Source organism: Macaca mulatta, chromosome 8, assembly GCF_049350105.2.
Source record: "Macaca mulatta isolate MMU2019108-1 chromosome 8, T2T-MMU8v2.0, whole genome shotgun sequence".
NCBI lineage: Eukaryota > Metazoa > Chordata > Mammalia > Primates > Cercopithecidae > Macaca > Macaca mulatta.
The window spans coordinates 27,164,850-27,184,412 of NC_133413.1; the positions used below are offsets into that span (position 1 = coordinate 27,164,850).

General features: G+C 37.5%; 2 protein-coding genes across 4 annotated transcripts in view; both read right to left on the bottom strand.

The window, feature by feature from the left end:
• Positions 1–1,479: 1,479 nt before the first annotated feature.
• GNRH1 (gonadotropin releasing hormone 1) lies at positions 1,480–12,195 on the bottom strand. 3 transcript variants are annotated; one of them, XM_077942259.1, is made up of 4 exons: positions 8,802–12,195; positions 5,416–5,557; positions 3,819–3,914; positions 1,480–1,686 (listed from the first exon to the last, which is right to left on the bottom strand). In XM_077942259.1, the coding sequence occupies exons 1-4, from the start codon at positions 8,960–8,962 to the stop codon at positions 1,645–1,647; spliced, it is 441 nt and encodes a 146-aa protein (XP_077798385.1). In that variant the 5' UTR covers positions 8,963–12,195; the 3' UTR covers positions 1,480–1,644.
• The window catches only part of KCTD9 (potassium channel tetramerization domain containing 9), a 28,973-nt gene continuing 20,578 nt past the window's right edge, over positions 11,169–19,563 (bottom strand). The window contains 6 exon segments of the mRNA NM_001260902.1: positions 11,169–12,491; positions 15,019–15,152; positions 15,861–15,966; positions 17,873–18,022; positions 18,748–18,843; positions 18,931–18,998. Coding sequence (NP_001247831.1) covers positions 12,375–12,491; positions 15,019–15,152; positions 15,861–15,966; positions 17,873–18,022; positions 18,748–18,843; positions 18,931–18,998 — 671 coding nt within the window. The 3' untranslated portion in view covers positions 11,169–12,374.

Below are 19,563 nucleotides of genomic sequence, written 5' to 3' on the forward strand. Positions count from 1 at the left end.
TTTGTTAATGTGTTAAGTAATGTGAAGATTGTAAAGTATACTGTTTTCATTAAAATATATATATATATATATAGTCACTGGGTAATTGGCTAATGGAAGCCTCTCATCTTGCTCACATGTATTGATTAGTGAAATAGTGCAGTTTTGCTTTTGTTTCATAAAGCAGATTGTGGATCACATCATTGCCTAATTTTATTAAAGACAGAGTGAAGAAATTATTTGATTCCACTTTAGAGACTCTTCCAATGGAGGTATTTGGGAAATCTGTCATTGTGCAGTAGCAAATACTTGTATTAAAAAGAGGCGGTTTTCCCCCACGGGATGTTTCTCACCCCTTTCAGATTTCTTAGCATAAGTCTTTCCTTTTTTGAGGGAGCAGGGTAGGGGGTAGGGAGGCGAGTTCATTTGATTAAAAGAGGAAAAGGGCTTAGATCTTTGACAGGTCCGTTTGTTACTGACACGTTGGGCAAGTTATCTGAAATTTGTTTTTTTTCCAACGGTCTCATAGCCACTTGGAAGTTATGCGGCTAAATGAGAACATCAGTGTCATAGTGCCTGGGGCCTTACGGAGGATTAGTCATTGCTAAATCTACATTGACCTATGAACCCTAGTTTCCTGTTTCAGCTCCAATGGACAAAATAACCCAGCATCCAAAGTCCAGTTCTGTTGGCTGCTCATCATAGGGCAATACTGGAACAGTGAACATGGAACCAAACATGGCTGGGTCTCCTAAACTCTCTGAGCCCCCGTTTCCTCATTTTAAAGCAAAGCCAATACTAACTACAATCCAAGGTTCTTACGATGGTTAGTAAAAATATCTGTGCACATATCTAGCACAAAGCCTGCTCCTGGTCTTTTTGGAGAAAGAATGATGGCAATGCTATCTGACCAGGGGACATGGGAACAAGAGTCCCGTCTCCAACAGTCTGTGTACTCCACTGTGTTTCTTAAAATCAAACAGATCAAGCAGAAGAACACTCTTACTATTTTTAGGTCTCAGTCCCAACCCTCAGTGTACACCACGTGGACAGATTGCGTGGGACCAGAAGGAGCACTGGACTAGGAGCCCTTGGAGGCCCCCTCCTCCTCACCTCCAGGTCTCACTTGGGTTCCACTAAACTTTCAAAGGGTTTGGAGACAGTCAAGGGAGGGAACTTCTTTCCAAGTGGGAGAAAGCCTTGGCTGTGGCCCCACCTCAACTTCTGTATAGTATAGTCAAAGATAAAGTTATAATCCCATAGAAACTGGAGCTGAATCAGCTTTTTCTGGCTGGACTAGTAGTGTGGCTATTCTGCTTGTGGGCAGATGCAGGGTAGGGGTGCTGGAGAGCCTGAGATCCCTGCTGTCAACAACAGACACTTTATCTCATCTGCCCTCCCATCTGCCACCTGTATACACACCTGGAGGGCTCCCTTTTTTGGGCTTACAGTACCCCTTCCCCGGGAGTTCTGAATTGGAGAAAGATTTAACCAGGTATGCCACTTCACTCACAACATAGCACTTTATTATGGAGTATGTGTAACTTGGTGTAAGGATTTCTGAAATTCACACAATTTACAGGTATTTAATGGGTTATAAATTTTCAATGTCAGAATTATACTCAAGCCATGTTAGTAATGGTCACTCCTTCTGGCCCAATAGATTTAAATCTTCTTCTGCCCAGTTTCCTCTTCAATCAGACTTTCCTGAAAAATATATAACAAATATATCAAGACTGACTTTACCAGCTGAATTTCATTACAGTTTTGACATTTTAGTTTCTAAAATATCAGTCTAGAAGGAATTGGTCTGTTTGATTTTGTACTCCAGTTAGCGCTAGAGAGACATGATAAATTGGGTTTGTTGTTTTTTTGTTTGAGACAGAACCTCACTCTGTCACCCAGGCTGGAGTGCAGTAGTATGATCTCAGCTCATGGCAACCTCCACCTTCCGGCGTCAAATGATTCTTGTGCCTCAGCCTCTCTAGTAGTTGGGATTGCAGGCATGCATCACCACATCTGGCTAATTTTTATATTTTTAGTAGAGACAGTTTTGCTGTGTTGGCCAGGCTGGTCTTGAACTCCTGACTTCAAGTGATCCACTTACCTCGGCTTCCCAAAGTGCTGGGATTACAGGCATGAGCCACTGTGCCTGGCCGATTGGGTCTTTTTAAGCTACTTAATATACATAAAATCTACATTAGTAGTTTAAGAGTGAGTTGTGAGGAAGGAAGTGAAAAAAGTCTGGTTATTTACATTGCTATTAAACCAGTCTTTGCTTCAGTTTCTTCATAATGTCATGTTTGGCAAATTTCACTGCTTGCCAGTTTTGTAATGCAGTAAGCAAAATTAGAAAAAGAAAGGAAATAGTCCGGGCGTGGTGGCTCACGCCTGTAATCCCAGCACTTTGGGAGGCCAAGGTGGGCAAATCATAAGGTTAAGAGATCGAGACCATCCTGGCCAACATGGTGAAATCCCATCTCTACTAAAAATACAAAAATTAGCTGGGTGTGGTGGCACATGACTGTAATCTCAGCTACTCGGGAGGCCGAGTCAGGAGAATCACTTGAACCCAGGAGACGGAGGTTGCATTGAGCTGGGATTGTACCTCACTCTGGCCTGGCGACAGAGTGAGACTCCGTCTCAAAACAAAAAAAAAAGAAAGTAAAAGAAAGGAAGTAACGATGTCTGCCCACTTTTTTCTTTGTCCGTGGGTATATTAAGTTGAAGTCACTGTAGACAAAATTATAGCTTATTTTTATATATGATTTATTTGGGCTTACCTAGCTCCTAGGCATAACTGATAATTAACTGTAATGCCTTCTGATTGCCACAAATAAGTGGACAATAGAGATCAGAGAATATCCACATCAAATCCAAGATTCAACTTAAGTCAGGCAGAGTGGCTCACACCTTGAATCCCAGCACTTTGGGAGGATCATTTGAGGCTGGGATTTCGAGACCACCCTGGGCAACACAGACCCTGTCTCTACAAAACATTAAAAAATAAAATCAGCTAGGTGTGGTGGCAAGGGCTTATAGTCCCAGCTACTAGGGAGGCTAATCTAGTCTCAAGAATTGCTTGAGCCTGGGAGGTTGAGGCTGTGGTGAGCATTGATTGCACCACTGTACTGTAGCCCAGGCAACAGAGCAAGATCCTGTCTCAACAAATATTTTTTTAAAAGGATTCAACTGATACATTCAATTCTCTTATACTTTTTCATCAAAAACCTAATAAGATTAGTGTATTTCCACTTTGGGGGGTGGAATTTGGAGATGGTTATAGTCCTATCAGGAAATTGGAAATCAAATCCATCACTCTCTAAATTATAAATTTAGTAGTTTGATAATTTTCATTCCAAAGGAGAAAAAAAACCCATCTAGAGTAGTGTTTCTCATGTGTATATTCCCCAGGGTTCTGGAAAACCATGTAAGATAAAGTGCAGTTGCAGGATCAGGTGGAGGGCTGTGGAGGAGCCTAGAGAGGAGTAGTCTAGGGGGTTTGGTGATTTTACTTGAACTGAAACGCAGCAGTGGGAAGAAATTTGCTTTGTTGGTTATCCCAAAAGCTAGAGCCAGGATTAACAGATAAAAGTTACAGAGAGATTTCAATTCAACTTCAGAAACAAACAAACAAACAAAAAAACGTTTCAGCCCCTAGTGCTGTCTAACCACTGACTGGGATTGTCATGAAACACAGTCCTACCACAGGAGGTAACACAGGAGTCAGGAACGTAAGCCCCACAGTGGCTGGGAGGTGGCTGTCCTGAGTGATTCCCAAAGGCCTATCCACCTCTAGAGCTCTATGTTATGATCACGTTATGATCACTTTAACTTACCAGAGCTCCTTTCAGGTCTTGGAGGGGAGAACGTGGCTGGTGCATGGTGCATTCGAAGTGTTGGGTTTCTGCCAGTTGACCAACCTCTTTGACTATCTGAAGAAAGAGAATGTGATTCTTTGAGATGGAGATAAAGAAATGAAACGGTGTTTTCCATTTCCACCAAAAAATCGTGGAGAGTGGGGTCAAGGGGGATGTGGGGCTGAGGGGGACTGGGAAGGTTGCAGGATTAGCATAGGGACTTTAAGGACACAGGACATTTCTACAGAATGGCATGGGGATCTGGAAATCATGGAGACAGAAGATATCATATTTTCCCCTTAAAGATGACAAGAGGGAGGCGTTTTGAGCCTCCTGAGAGTCAGTATACCCCAAAAAACAAACCCCAAGAGTTTTTTATAGTTGTAAAAAGAATGGGTTTTTATTTTCTAGGTTTTACTAAATATGTCATAGTTAAATGAGATTTGCTTCATGTATAACCTGCAGATAAGAGGCTTCAGATTCCGGGTCTTCTTTAATATTAAATTATCTTTATTATTTCTCAGAAAAGAGATAATTCTTTCCAATGATAATGAAACGATTTTAAATTTTTCCCTTTCTCAGCCCTAGGTTATTTTTCGGGTTAATCAGCTAACATAGATGGCTTCTTTCCTCACATGACCCTGATGAGTAGTCGTATTTTATAAATAAAAATCCTCCCAGCACTTTGGGAGGCCAAGGTGGGAGGATCCCTTGAGCCCAGGAGTTTGAGACCAGCCTGGGCAACATAGGGAAGCCCCATCTCTATAAAAAATTTTAAAAATTAGTTGGGTGTGATAATGCATGCCTGTGGTCCCAGCTATGCAGAAGGCTGAGGTGGGAGGATCACTTGAGCCCAAGAGGTCAAGGGTGCAGTGAGCTGTGATTGTGCCACTAAACTCCAGCCTAGATAACACAGTGAGACCCTGTCTTAGAAAATAAGCCCAGAAAACAAAAAAGCAAGTACCTCACGTTAGCGTTGGTGCCAGTTCTATCATCTAATCTTTATGAAATTAAATCAGCATGTTTTCTACTACGTTATTTTATCATCTTGAGTTTGCTAATTCCTGTATTCTACCAGTCTCCAACTTTGCTTAAATGCCCCTATCAGTGAAAAGAAATGATAGGGCATACATCGTTGATAAGGATACTCATTTATAAATTATAAAAATGTAGTGATCTAATATCACAGATATTTTTAAAAGATGAAATGAGGAGAAACACATACAAAGTTCTAACGTTTTCTTTCCAAATCCCAAAGAATCATCTTCTGATACAGACCTTGACCCTATCGCATTGTTTCTAATTCCTTTAGCAATCCCAAACACTCAGAATGTGACGTGCTATCTCACACTTGTTGCTATTAATATATTCTTTTGGAATTTTTCCAGCTCTTTGTTTAGCCCCTGTCTGAACTGAAAGTAGGAATGGGACTTCTATTTTGTCAGTGCCTTATCTCAGCTGGAGTATCTAGGGTACAACATCATAGAATATTGCCATTGGGGCTCATCCTGAATGTTTAATATAGTTAAATTGAATCAAATTGCTATGTCTTATTTTGAAGCTGAGAGAAACTTACCTCTTGGAAAGAATCCATCAAATTTTCGGCATCTCTCTTTCCTCCAGGACGCAGTCCATAGGACCAGTGCTGGCTGGAGCAGCCCTCCACACACAGAGTCAGCAGAATAAGGCCAGCTAGGAGTTTTGGAATTGGCTCCATTCTAAGGCACATGAATGCACAATCAAATTAGACGCAGCAAGGTTGAGTAGAAACTAAAAGACCTCTTTAGTGAAAAAGCTAGCATCTATATCACTAACCCTGCAGAAGACAGAAGTCAGAGTCACAGTTTTTATACACAGATACTGAAACTCAGAGACACCTGCTGGCTTGCCTTGAGTTTCTTAGCCACTGGGGACAAAATGAGTACTTAAGCTCACATGTTCAGGATCTTTTTAGTACTAAAACAGTCTATACTTTTATTTTTATTGTTTGGTTATCCAAACCCCGTAATTCATCCCTTATCAAGTTCACCATTTTGCCGTAACATTTCCCCCGTGATTGGTCTTCAACTCTTTCATTCCTGAGATAAAGAGAACTGAGCCATCTGTTAAGGAAAGTAGCTCCTACTAGAAATCTCTGGCTAATATAAAATTGGTTGACATTAAATGGCTACCCCATGGTACTAATGACATTTTTCTATTTATCCTTCAGTCTTCCTAGCGTTACTGCTGGCTGGACCATCTGTGGCTCAGGACTCAACACTGTTCAAAGTAGTTAGTCCCCGACCAAATGCCTTCCTAGCCAAGGGGGCCTCTAATTTTCTAATGAAATGTGTCTCCAAGTTAATTTTCATTTGATGGGAAAGAGGCTAAAGACTAAATCAAACACTGGTCAATAAGCTGTGTGATTCCCCAAAGCCTGGATCTCTATGGCTGGTGCTGGCAAGGACAGTGAAGAACAGAACATCATTAGATACCGTCACACCTGGATTTAGCCCTTAGGCTGTCAAATGCCCTGTAGACATACAATAGCATGCAATCTAAAAAAGAAAAACTCGTGCTAGAAATAATACAAAGCCTTTTACCTGTTTAGAGGCAGACAGCCAAAAAGATCCCAAGCTTCCCTTGAAGTAGGTTGAGTATTGTGACTTTTCTGTTTTCCTATCTTCCTTTTTATAGGGAATTTTTCCAGGACATTGAAATGTTTCCTGCTGGTAAATTATACTGCACATGGACTATGCTTTTTTTTTTTTTTTAATGGTAATTTTTAAAAATCCTCACAGAAAGCCCTTTAATGGTGTATGTAATTGGAACACCCCCTGGTGTATCTGTTAAATTTACTTAAGTGCAGCCATTAAAACCTCAGCTAAAACTGTTATAGCTGAGGCCACAATTCAAAGAGATTAAAATCCAACTAGGTTGGATTCCCTTGAGGAAACCAGCAGACCTATCGAAAGTTCAAGGAAAATAGATGTCTTAGATTAAGTGAAGTCAAATGCATACATAACTTCCACAAAGGAGGCTACACAATAAATATAGGACATTGAGTCAGGATGTCTGGAAGCTTCTGGCTCTTGGATTCTTCATTTGCAAAAGGAAGGGTGTAGACTAGATGGACTAGATCACAGAGTTGCTTCCAATTTTAAAAATCTGATTTATAAATAAGTGACACTATATACCAAGTTCATGTAGGATCCTAAATCAGTGCGTGTTTGAAAATTCCCTCATCTACCCATCAGGTTCCCTGCTTGACTTATCTTGAAAGCCTAGTTCTAAAGCATCAAAAAGGCAAGAAACCTATACCGAGAGCAAGACCATATTGAGCAGACTTACATCAGCAGACCAACTCATTTCAGTTGATGCTTATTGAGTTAAATGTGCAAAACATTGTTAAGGGCAGTGGGAACAGAAAGATGAGAAATTATAGTTATTTAATAAATAGCACATGTATAAGAGCACTCATTACAATAGCCCTGCAAAGTGGGTATCACTATCCAAATTTTATAGATGTTCCACCCCAGAGGTGTAACGGTGGACATGTTATTTACACAGGACAAGCATGTAAAACACACACACACACACACACACACACACACCCATTACTCTTAATTACATTTATTTGAATACCCATGGTTGTCTTCCCCTAATTTACCCCTAGGCTGAAACCTATAATAGTCAAAGATCCCATCTTATTTAAATCTCTCTTAAGAAACCCCTGGCATTTAGTCAGCATTCAGTAAGTACAGGTTTGAATGAATGAACGAAGGAATGAATAGAAAGCAAAAACCTTTTAACCAGGTAAGGCCTAATGCTGCCTCTATTTCTGCATCAAAGATATGCTTTATCTGACACAGAATTAAACTTTCATGTGTAATTGGCTGTAAATCCTGTTATATTAGCTAAACTGTAAGATGGCTAACAAATATAACTGGATATTGGTTCATTTTACAGCTGGGATTGGCAATTTCCCCGCAGGTAGGATGCTAAACCCATCAGTCATTGCCCAGTCTCCTCTGGAATAACTACATTTGCAGGGATTTCAGGGTAAAGAGAAATGGTGTCTTATCTAAGCAAATTCCCTTGCTTTGTCCAGCCATCTCTGTGGAGTCTGTCCAGTCCTCATGATAGGATAGAGAAGGGAGTACACTTTAAAGTATAATTGCAAATAGAGGAGAATTTAAAAATAAAACGTAAGTATTTGACTTTGTTCCATTTAAATTATTTCCTTTAGACACTTTGACTCGTGTCATTCTGACATGAAGAGTGGAATCTCATTGCACTACAGTATACAATAAGGACAGACCATTTTTCAGCAAGAGTTCATTATGGTTGAATAGTGCTAGTTTAAATTGTCCAATTGATTTGTATTTGCTGAGAGATGTGCATCTAAGTATTGCTGAAGCAGAAAATGTGGTCTCTGGATAGGACTAATGAAATGGGAGTTAAGACTTGTGGGCCGGGCGCGGTGGCTCAAGCCTGTAATCCCAGCACTTTGGGAGGCCGAGGCGGGCGGATCACGAGGTCAGGAGATCGAGACCATCCTGGCTAACACGGTGAAACCCCGTCTCTACTAAAAATACAAAAAACTAGCCGGGCGCGGTGGCAGGCGCCTGTAGTCCCAGCTACTCGGGAGGCTGAGGCAGGAGAATGGCGTGAACCCGGGAGGCGGAGCTTGCAGTGAGCTGAGACCCGGCCACTGCACTCCAGCCTGGGTGACAGAGCAAGACTCCGTCTCAAAAAAAAAAAAAAAAAAAAAAGACTTATGACGCCTATTGTCCGGTGAATCACTTATCTCTCGATTTCTTGTAGGTTATTTCTAACAGTTGAGATTAAATTTTTGAAAAATGCTTTGAAATTATTAAGATGAATACAGCAATACCGTATTAACATTCTCTAGAGGGTGAGAATATATATATACACACACACATATATATATAAAGGAGAGTTTATTAAGTATTAACTCACACGATCTCAAGGTCCCACAGTAGGCCATCTGCAAGCTGAGGAGCAAGGAAAGCCAGTCCGAGTCCCAAAGCTGAAGAACTTGGAGTCCGATGTTTGAGGGCAGGAAGCATCCAGCACAGAAGCATGTAGGCTGGGAGGCTAGGCCCATCTAGACTTCTCATGTTTTTCTGCCTGCTTTATATTTGCTGGCAGCTGATTAGATGGTGCCCACCCAGATTAAGGGTGGGTCTGCCTTCCCTAGCCCACTGACTCAAATGTTAATCTCCTTTGGCAACACCTTCACAGACATTCCCAGGATCAATACTTTGCATGCTTCAATCCAATCAAGCTGATACTCAGTATTAACCATTGCAAACATGGTCTATGAATTCATTAATATGCTGTATGTCCTTAAAGTCTCCATTAGCACTGTCTTAGGTCACACAGATCTCAAGGCAAAAGTCAACTTTGTTTTGACTTACTTTCTATATCACCAAATAGGTTATCAAACCACTATGTAATTAATGAGTTTTTGATATTGAATGAATAACTTAAAACCATTTAAGGATTCCATGGTTAGGTCAATTTACCAAAAAGTTAAATATAATAAATTGGGTTTAAATAATTGGATTTTACAGTTGTCATATTTTTTCTAAATTTGAAAGAATGGCTGTAGAGAAAAAACTGCTTCATCAACATCAAAACACCTCAAAATTATTACAGCAATGATTTCATAATCTCACTGAAATGACAGATGAAAAAAATCTTTTCTTGCCCTAATGTAAAATCTCAGCAGGAAGCACTTAAGGTTAACTCCTGCTGACACGTCTAATCAGGTTGTAAAAGGGTTTCAGAGAATTAATCCTTGGATAAGGTGCTTTATACTGAAATAATGTAACCACTTTTCTTTGTAGTAATGAATCTTTTAATTTTAAAGGTAATTCTTCCTTGGGGACTTAGTGCAATTCTAAGTTTTTCCATATATTAAAGATGATTTAAAGTTGACATAGGGCAGATTTACAATACACGTAAGAGTCATAAAATGAAATGGAGAAAATATTCCAAGTTGATTTATGATTGAACCCTTCATAAGAATAATGAATTTACAACATTTTCTACTAGAATCTCCTTGAGACTGTAGTTGAAAGAACTAGACTACAATAGATAGTATTGCTTAGGCAGTTACTTGAGTACCAAATTTTACTAATGCAGATAATCTAGCTAGCTTACATTTAAAACCTTTTTCCTGTCATCCCAACAACTATATTTTTACCTATGTGTACAGACATGTTTCCTCTCTAGGGTTAATGGAAGTTTTACTATTTTGACGGTTTCCTCCCTCCTTAAAAATTCTCTATCCTAGTTATCAGGCAAAAAATGTTTTGGGGCATACTATTTATCCAGCCTAATAAAGCTAACTGGTAATATTCATCACCTAAAGAGTGATGAATTTAACACAAACAAATTAAATGAATTATTGGGGAGGCAGTCTTTTCTTTTGTTCAGAATTCATAAGGTTTGTGTTGTTAGCATGGTGTGTTTTTTAAAAGAATGATAAAAATAATCATGTTTAAAGAAATAAATTTACTTTAATGGTACTTTCAAAAAGACTAATCCACAACAAATTAAGTTATACTGTATTTCCTTTGTTACCCAGAACCACAGGGCTGGTTGTCAACACATATTGAAGAAATGTAAGTAAAATACGGAAAGTGATGATTTTCAAAAGGAAGAGAAGAAACTCCTTTTCAACACTTTATATCATTTATTAATGCAGTATACATTAGATCTAAAATCTGCAGTTTCTAAGCACACCATGTTTAGATCTTTCAGATCCTTCTGCAGTTTTAGGTTATTTCTACAGAGGTACCTTTAAGTGAATGAATAACACATTCTATAATTCCTGAAAATATAGTACAGAGTGAAATGATTTAAATATAATTTAGGCACATATTGATTATGAAAATAGATTATCTCTCAATACAATACTTCTCTGTCTTGGTAAAAATAATAAAGCAAAGAAAATAATTCATTTCTGAAGTTGCTTTCCTTCACCTGTAAAGGTCTGATCTCCTCCCACTATGCATATGTACCCTTTACTGTTAAGGAAAGCTTTGCATATGTAGATATACAAGAATAAGCTACGTAAATACTAAAGATATGTCATTCTCCCAAAGGAGACACAGGTGGTTTTCAATGATTCCTTGCCTCATGTTGATGAGTCTGTAGAATTCAGAACCCATTTGGACACAGCTAATATCCCTGCTCTTGGGGTAGAAATAAGGACACCAGGTCATTGGTAGGGAGGTACAGGTCCTTCCTCTGCTGCTGCAGAGATAATGACTCAAGAAAATTGGGCTACAATTTGTTTAGGACACACACACACACACACATATATATATATATATATATATATATATATGTAGAAGAATCACAGGTGCTGACTGATTGGTATTACACCTTGGACCAGCCAAATGCCTTTATTTTTACTTTACATATATTTTTTGGTGGCTGTAATCAAATGTGTGTTTAAAATTCCTCATTCCCCACTGTAGGGTTCTAGCTGCAATTACATTACATTGCCTTTTAGCAGGCAACTCTACCATCTTCATTCATATATGCTTTGATTGCAGTAGCTCTGGATTTAGTATCTATTTCTAAGCTGGCCCTATGTCAACTATTCGGTATTTGAATTAAATGAATATTAATGATGCACCTTGGTTTTTTGGTTTTGAAGTGTCTTCTTATCCTTGTGATGATTGTATGAGAAAACTAGGCTAACAGTGTAAATAGAATTGCTTGGTCTGGTGTTGAGTGGAACTTGCCTAGAATGAAATTCTGAGAAATTCTCACTTATAAGTGTTGTAGTGATAGGTAAGTGCTTCCTCCATCCAGAGTCCCACTGTACCTTTGGAATGACAGTGATGTACAATGATGTCTTTCTTTCCACTCTGTCTCAATCAGTAAGAACTGGATATTACTTTAATTTAGCTACTGTTTTGTCCTAAAAAGTAAACATTTTAAAAATGAACCTGAAAAGAGTCTTAGGGAGTCTGATCTCACCATATTCATATGGTGTGACAGGTATTTAAAGAGAGGAGGCATCACTAAAGCTATTTATAAACCTGAACAACCTTTTCCAAGTTTTCATAAAGTTTTAACAATTTAAATATCCATACTGCATCTAGGTATTCAATAAATATAATTGCATATGTTGTGCTTTCCATAAATTAAAATCCTCAAATGCATCTCAAACCAAGATGGTATTTCCACATCATGCCTATTTAAAAGCAAATATAATAGATACTATTCCTGGTCATAAAACCAGGTAAACCCCCCTACCCCGTTCAAAAGGCAGCAATATCTAGTTTCCCTACATCTATTAAATGAGTGCTTTTCTGTTAAAAATCAGAAAATGGAAAAAAAGTCAGTTTTTTCCCTTATGCACCGCTCAGAACAAGCATAATCCTCTAAATGTTTTTTTTTAAATTTCCTTACGGTGTTATTTCTTCTAGACAACTGAGTGGGTGGAGAAAGAAAAGTGATAAGGAAAACATTTTCATCTTGTATATCTTCCTCCAGCCCCTAAAATTCTCATCTGACACTTTGTGACATGTGTAGTGGTGTCAGCATCTCTTCAAATATAGCTCCCTTCACGTTGGACCCTCTCAGGTTGGCTTCTTGAAGATCACACCCAGACAGATCACAATTCTGCAAGATGAAAACAATATTCACATAATTCATGTGGAAATTTCAGGCCTTATCTGTTTCTGCTCAAAACGATTTCTGGGGCAGATTAGGAAAATGTTCCTATACAATAAAACTCATTTAATTTCCGGAAAACTGATGATACACCACCCTAAATTAAGATGATATTCTATCTGTATTTGTTACCTCTAGTTAATGTTCAGGCTGTATATATATAAACAAAGGTTAAAGAGGAAGCATGTCCCTTGTTCTTGCATATTTTAAAATGAGACATTGAAAACAGAGGTCCCCAACTCCTGGGCCACAGACTGATACTGGTCCATGGCCTGTTAAGAATCAGGCTACACAGCAGGAGGTCACCAGTAGATGAAGCTTCATCTGTATTTACAGCCACTCCCTGTATGGCTCAAGTTACAGCCTGAGCTCCACCTCTGTCAGATCAGCAAGGGCATTAGATTCGCATAGGAGAGTGAAACCTATTGTGAACTGCACATGTGAGGAATCCAGGTTGTGTACTCCTTATGAGAATCTAATGCCTGATGATCTCTCACTGTCTCCAACATCCCCAGATGCGAATGTCTACTTGCAAGAAAACAAACTCAGGGCTCCCACTGATTCTACATTATGGTGAGTTATATAATTATTTCATTATATATTACAATGTAATACTAGTAGAAATAAAGTGCACAATAAATGTAACGCACTTGAATCATCCCAAAACCACCCCTGACCCTGGTCTGTGAAAATATTGTCTTCCACAAAACCAGTCCCTGGTGCCAAAAAGGTCGGGGACCATTGATTTAAAATACAAAATGGATTCCAACATAATAAATAAATAAATACACACACACACACACACACACACACACACAAACAAACAAAAAAAACGGAGTTTTGCTCTTGTTGCCCAGGCCAGAGTGCAATCTCGGCTCAGGGCAACCTCCAACTCCAGGATTCAAGTGAGTCTCCTGCCTCAGCTTCCCGACTAGCTGGGATTACAGGCACTCACCACCACACTCAGCTAATTTTTTGTATTTTTACTAGAGACGGGGTTTCACCATGTTGGCCAGGCTGGTCTCAAACTCCTGACCTCAAGTGATTCACCCACCTTGGCCTCCCAAAGTGCTGGGATTACAGGCATGAGCTACTGCGCCTGGCCCCAAGGTAATAAATATTATCAAAACAATTTTACTATGATCCAAGAACAATAACAACAAAAGGAATGAGATGGGGGGAAGACTATTTTTCTTTTAATCTGAAAAGATTTTACTTAATCAAATTGTGTAATACATTTTTCCATTCCCTAGCCCTAGTATTTTTACACCAAGGAACTGCCTTTCTTTTTAAAGCCCCAAAGGTATGTATATAATACAATGAGTTTTGACAGATGTACAAAATAGTGTAACCACTGCAATTTGAAGCTGTTTCTTAATTTCTCTTGAGATCACGGAGTGGTAAGATAGAGATTCCAGTTAAGTCCCTGGATATGATACGGGACAATGGTTAGAGAGAAGGGTGACTAAATGTAACCTCTTAGGAGAACAAATGTCAGCAGCTCACCCCTCAATAGTCAACCTGATCAGTCTTTGCAATCAGTTAGACAGAGGGAGGCTTTTGCTGCTAAGCCACTCTGAGTACATAAAACCAAGGAAAATAATATAATCTTAGGTGAAAGTGATGTAATAAATAATAAATAATTGTGTTTGTGATAGGATTATAATCTTAGGCCAATTCTTTTTGCCTTGAAGTTGAAAGGGGTCTGCTACTCTGCTACTGAGAGCTATCAAGAGATCTAGGCAAAAATATTAAGAAAAAAAACAGCAAGCTAAATTTTGACATACTGTTCTCTGCTATCCAATTTATACCAGATTTCATAGCTACCAGCCACATGTGGCTACTTAAATTTAAATGAATTAAAATTAAATAAAATTTAAAAATCAATTTCTCATCTGCACTAGCCACATCTCAAGTGCTCAACAGCTCTATATGGCTAGTAGCTACTCTACTGAAGAGCACCGACACAGAACGTGTCCCTCCTGCACAAAGTGCTATTGGATGGTGCTGATGTAGACCTATCAACAGCTATCGAGTCTGCTAGCTAAACTGGCAAATTAAGAAGACATACAAATACAATTCTTTGAAAAAGATGACTAGGCAAAATTATAATCTCAGGCTGATAAACCAAAAAACATATGGTTCCAATTTTAAATAGACTTCCTGAACCTGATTTCAAACCTGGATATCATTTAAATTTCTCAAGTAGTTTAAGAAGTAATCTAGCCCATTTAGTTCTGTTCGGAATTAAATTTTATGGAAAATACAATACATTAGATAATGCATCTATCAAACTTATTTACTTGAGAAAAACTTAAGGAAAAGGAGAGAAATGAAATCAACTTAGTCTGAATGCCAGATGAGTCTTCCAATCCAGTTTTACCAACCAACTACTTTGTTTTGATTTCAATACATTTTGCATGAGTGCTTAGTAAGTCTAGAGTAATAAAAACTCTTAAAATGTTGGTGAACTCACCTCTAAATCAGTTCCTGCCAGAGTTGCTCCTCTGAGGTTACAGTTCTTCAACTTTGCATTTTTTAAGGTAGCCACTCTCAGGTTAATTCCTGTCATCTGACTTCCTTCCATATCCACACCTTTCAGATTAGCACCTACAGTGAACACATTCTGGGAGTAGTTTAACTTAAAAATATAGTTATCTACCTTCAACAAAACTGCAAGATGACTTAATGGAGGTCAATAATGACAGTCTCTTTTGACTTTTGGAAATGAATCTAAAATCTTGTCTCTCAACGAACTTATATATATAAACAGTTCACTGATGAAAGAATGCTTTCATTGATACTTTTGAGGGAAGAAATTTAGTTCTGTCTTATGATGGTTAGCACTTTCATAATATGCCTCTACAGGTTTATGATAAGGAAGGTTTAGTCTCCTAAATATACAAGTAAACAAAGTGATCAGTCACAGATAAAACAGTAACAAATTAAGAAACAATAAATTAAATCTTAAAATGATTTTTATAAACTCCCTGGCTTTATGCAAAAGAAATTTTTCCTTTTGGTCAGTGTAAGAATATTTTATTCCATTTGAAAGTTTAAGACATTGATATTTAATTTTCCAATTAAAACTTTATTAAATATTTGAGGCTTTATTTTTTCTGAGTCCTCCGTTTTGATTAGCATTTGACTGAAACCAAATGGAGGTATCTTACCGCTTTGGAAGTTCTCCAAATATGATGACAGAAGAAACCTATTCCCTACAGCTATCCTGTTTCACCCTTAACAATTATTTTCCAGGGCTTTTTCCTTTACAGTCTGCTTCCTCCATAGAATAGGTATTTACAGAAAGGATCTCACCTTCTAAATTGGCTTTAAGACCAGAAGGATCCTCAAAATTACACAGTTTCAGGGATGCTCCTTCTGCATTAGAACAGAGCATCTTGACTCCCTGGAGATTTGCACACTGCAAAGAAAAGAGAAAAGTCCTGGTGGTAAGGTTCATAATTTTGTTCAAATTAGCTCAAACAGTAAAAGAAAAAATAGAAAAGGGGAAAAGGCTCAACTCAACACACTCATAATCAATTATTTTCTGTTTACAATAAAGGCTTTTCTAATTAAACGCAGTAAGAAATGGGAACATTTGAAAGAAATTTTTTTTTAAAGAACTGTTTTTAAAAAAATAAATGCAAATTAACAATAGCATGCTCATTTTACATGAAACATAATGGTGTAGATAAAGAAGTTGGGAGAGTCAGAACTATGACGTCTCTATCTCTATTTTTATAAACACACCTATGCATGACAATGAAGTAGTCAAAATGTATGGGTAAGGAAGGCATACACTTGTTAGGGGTATGGATTTTCTTATTACTATGGGAATCTTAATGTTCTAAGTGAAATTACTGATATTCTAAGATGCTACTACTGCCTTCAAGTCAGAGGTCAGAATACGAATGCCAGCATTTAAACGCATTATTTAGCTACAAAACACTAACAAGATGCTTTTTGAGTCTTTCTGCACCAACCATGGCTAAACATTAGCAACCCTGAGCAGGCACATCACAATGCATAATGCAAGGCAGAGAGTAAAATGGTAGAAAATATATGTTTTAAGGCTGTTTTGTTTTGTTTTGTTTGAGACAAAGCCTCACTCCGTCACCCAGGATGGAGTGCGGTGGTGCTATCTCAGCTCACTGCAACCTCTGCCTCCCAAGTTCAGGTGATTCTCGTGCCTCAGCCTCCTGAGTAGCTTGGATTACAGGCATGCACCACCACGCCTGGCTAATTTTTGCATTTTTAGTAGAGACAGGTTTTCACCATGTTGGCTAGGCTGGTCTTGACCTCAAGTGATCTACCTTCCTCTGCCTCCCAAAGTGCTCGGTTTACAGGCTTGACCCACCTCATCCAGCCAAGAGTTTTAAATTATGTTCATTTATCTCAAAGAGTTTTTGACAAACTTTTTTTTTAGGGCTTAACACAAACAAAGATGCCTCTCGACATTCCACTATTTAAAGACTAGGTCCTTCAAACTTTTTTTTGATGCTAGTCTTTTTCCTGTTTTGTTACGAACCTGACCCTTCATAAGACAGAATAAGAACAGTGAAAGTAACTAAAATGCATATTTGGTAGATTTTGTTACTAGCTCGGATACACGGCTTCATGGAGAAATAAGCTGCAGCTAATGAGTAAAACCCAAATTACAATAATTCAATAAATGACTACCAAAAGCAAGATGGTATTAATTCAAAAGACATACAGACATGGGCCTTGGTGGTAAGGAACTTAAAAGTTGTTAAAAATTAATAGATTTCATTGTTGGTCTGCATCTACCCTCTAACTTCAAATAAACACAGGTAACTGTCATGAATACATACATATACATACATATAAATATACACATATACAGAGAGAGAGGGAAAAAGCCACTGAGATGTTAACTTCCACAAACTGATGCATACCATATTTATTTCAAAATATCTATCAAATAATTCTTGAGCAGTAACATTTTCCCATTCCAGAAATGAGGTTGAATAGATTTCAAGGTTCCTTTCAGTTTTACCTTTATAATTTGCTGAAAATACGAGTCCTGACAAAGTACAGTATATTGAGGAGATCAGGAACTAATTCCAAGATTTAATTTCTTTTTAGTTGCTAAACCTTTCAGGTCTATGTTTAATAAAGGATATCAAACCTGTTACCAAATTCATTTCACTTTCAGACCCTTTAGTCTTATATCAACATAATAAATTATCTGTTTTCAAGTAAAAGCTCCCATAAAAGACAGTTATAATTCCTGTCTCAAAGGCTCTTTGAGACTGTTCAATAGACTAAACATTTACTTTTCTCTTGTAGCCTAAAATGATACTTACGTCAAGCACTGATCCAGAAAGATCAGCTCGTTCAAGATTTGCACAGCAAAGATTTGCATGTGCAAGATTGCAGCGGCTTAAATTGGCCATTTTGAAGTTAATGTATCGAAGGTCCAAACGAGAAAGATCAGCACCACTGAAGTTCAAACCCTGAAATAAAAAAGCACAAATTGTCACCATAATTAAATCGTCTGTTTGTATTAAATTTAATTACTATAGCTAACCACCAAGTTTTTTTTAGAAGCAATTGGCAGTTCAGTTACTTGGAGTTTATTACAAAACATGATCAAAATGGACTTAGATACATGAAAGAAGTGTCCTTAAATAGGTTCCTCATAAAAGAAACTCTATCAACATATACATTAGAATGTAGCCTGGCTATAATTCATTTATGTGTAGAAGTTTCTAAAGAGGTATCCCTGTTAGTCCTATACCTGCTAATAAGTATTTAAACCTAATTATATTTAAATTATTTTATTAATTCAATAATTCAAAACAGTTTATCAGGCAAAAATGAATACTGTGGTCTTTAAAATCTGAAATGCTACAGTACACATAAGTAAAGTACCTGCCACTGATCGGACCATATATTGCAAATGTACAAATAATTACTTTTAAAAAACTGCTGCAATTTCCATGCATTATTCATAAACTGCTGCATGAGGTATAATTAGGCAATTTAAAAAGGCTATTATTGCATCTCTTTTTGGTTAACCATTTCAGAACTAAATCAATGCTATGACCCATAATTAAATTAGATCTTGCACATAAAAGAAAAATAAAGCAAAATAACCCCAAAACACTAGAAGAATGTAAAATTTTATTTTGCTGATAGAAATAATTCATGTAATTCATGTAAAATTCATGTTAATTACCTGGCATCGCAGTTCTGACTTGGTTGGAGTTGCTAGCAAAAATCGGACAAATTCCTTTCGGGATATTGGTGAATGATCCTCCGGTGGCTGAGAATTCTTGAAAAAGATATTAAGAAATTAGTGGAGTCTTTTGGGAGATAGCTACAATATATGTAACAGTGGCTAATGTAAAAACAGGCTTACCTTTATTGCCACTTCCAGGTGTTCAATCAATGAGTCAATACCAAAAAACCTTGCTTCTTCTAACACACCTATCAGAACAAAAATGATTCTGAAACAACTAATTTAGTGAATGTATTACAGTCATTTTAAATTTAGTAAAATACGATTAGTTAACATAATTTTAACATTTAATTGACTTTTTAAATGGAGCAGATCTTAACATGTTTGCCACAAGTATCTTTGACATAATGAGTCAGAAAATGATGGAAATGAATAAAAGTTTAAAAAGTACAAAAAAGTATAATTCAGAAATCTTATAGGAGAATAAATTTTAAAAATATTGGTAAATACTAAAAGAGGTTTCATTTATCATTTACTTTAACTTGGTAAAAAACAATGTACATCCTTTACATGACTTGGTATGTTTACTTATTCTAATCTGTTAATAAACATCATCAGAATGTGTGGGAATACATTTGGGTTCCATTATCTTTCAAATGAGAAGACCTCAATCTGTTGGCTGTTGACTTGGTAAAAAACTACTTAGAACTCTGGAATTACAAAGAAAGTATCAGACATAATCCCTCCCTTCAAACACAAGCTAATAAGGTAAGTAGATACCGAAAACCACAAGCCGTTATTTGGGAAGAATAA

What these genes read in the sequence shown, in the direction of transcription:
- GNRH1 (XM_077942259.1), bottom strand. Translation starts at nt 8,962, where the DNA reads ATGAGAAGTCTAGATGGGCCTAGCCTCCCAGCCTACATGCTTCTGTGC. An exon ending in TGATGGATTCTTTCCAAGAG is followed by an intron (nt 3,915 to 5,415) that starts GTAAGTTTCTCT and finishes CTCTTTCTTCAG; the next exon opens with ATAGTCAAAGAGGTTGGTCA. An exon ending in AAGACCTGAAAGGAGCTCTG is followed by an intron (nt 1,687 to 3,818) that starts GTAAGTTAAAGT and finishes TATATTTTTCAG; the next exon opens with GAAAGTCTGATTGAAGAGGA.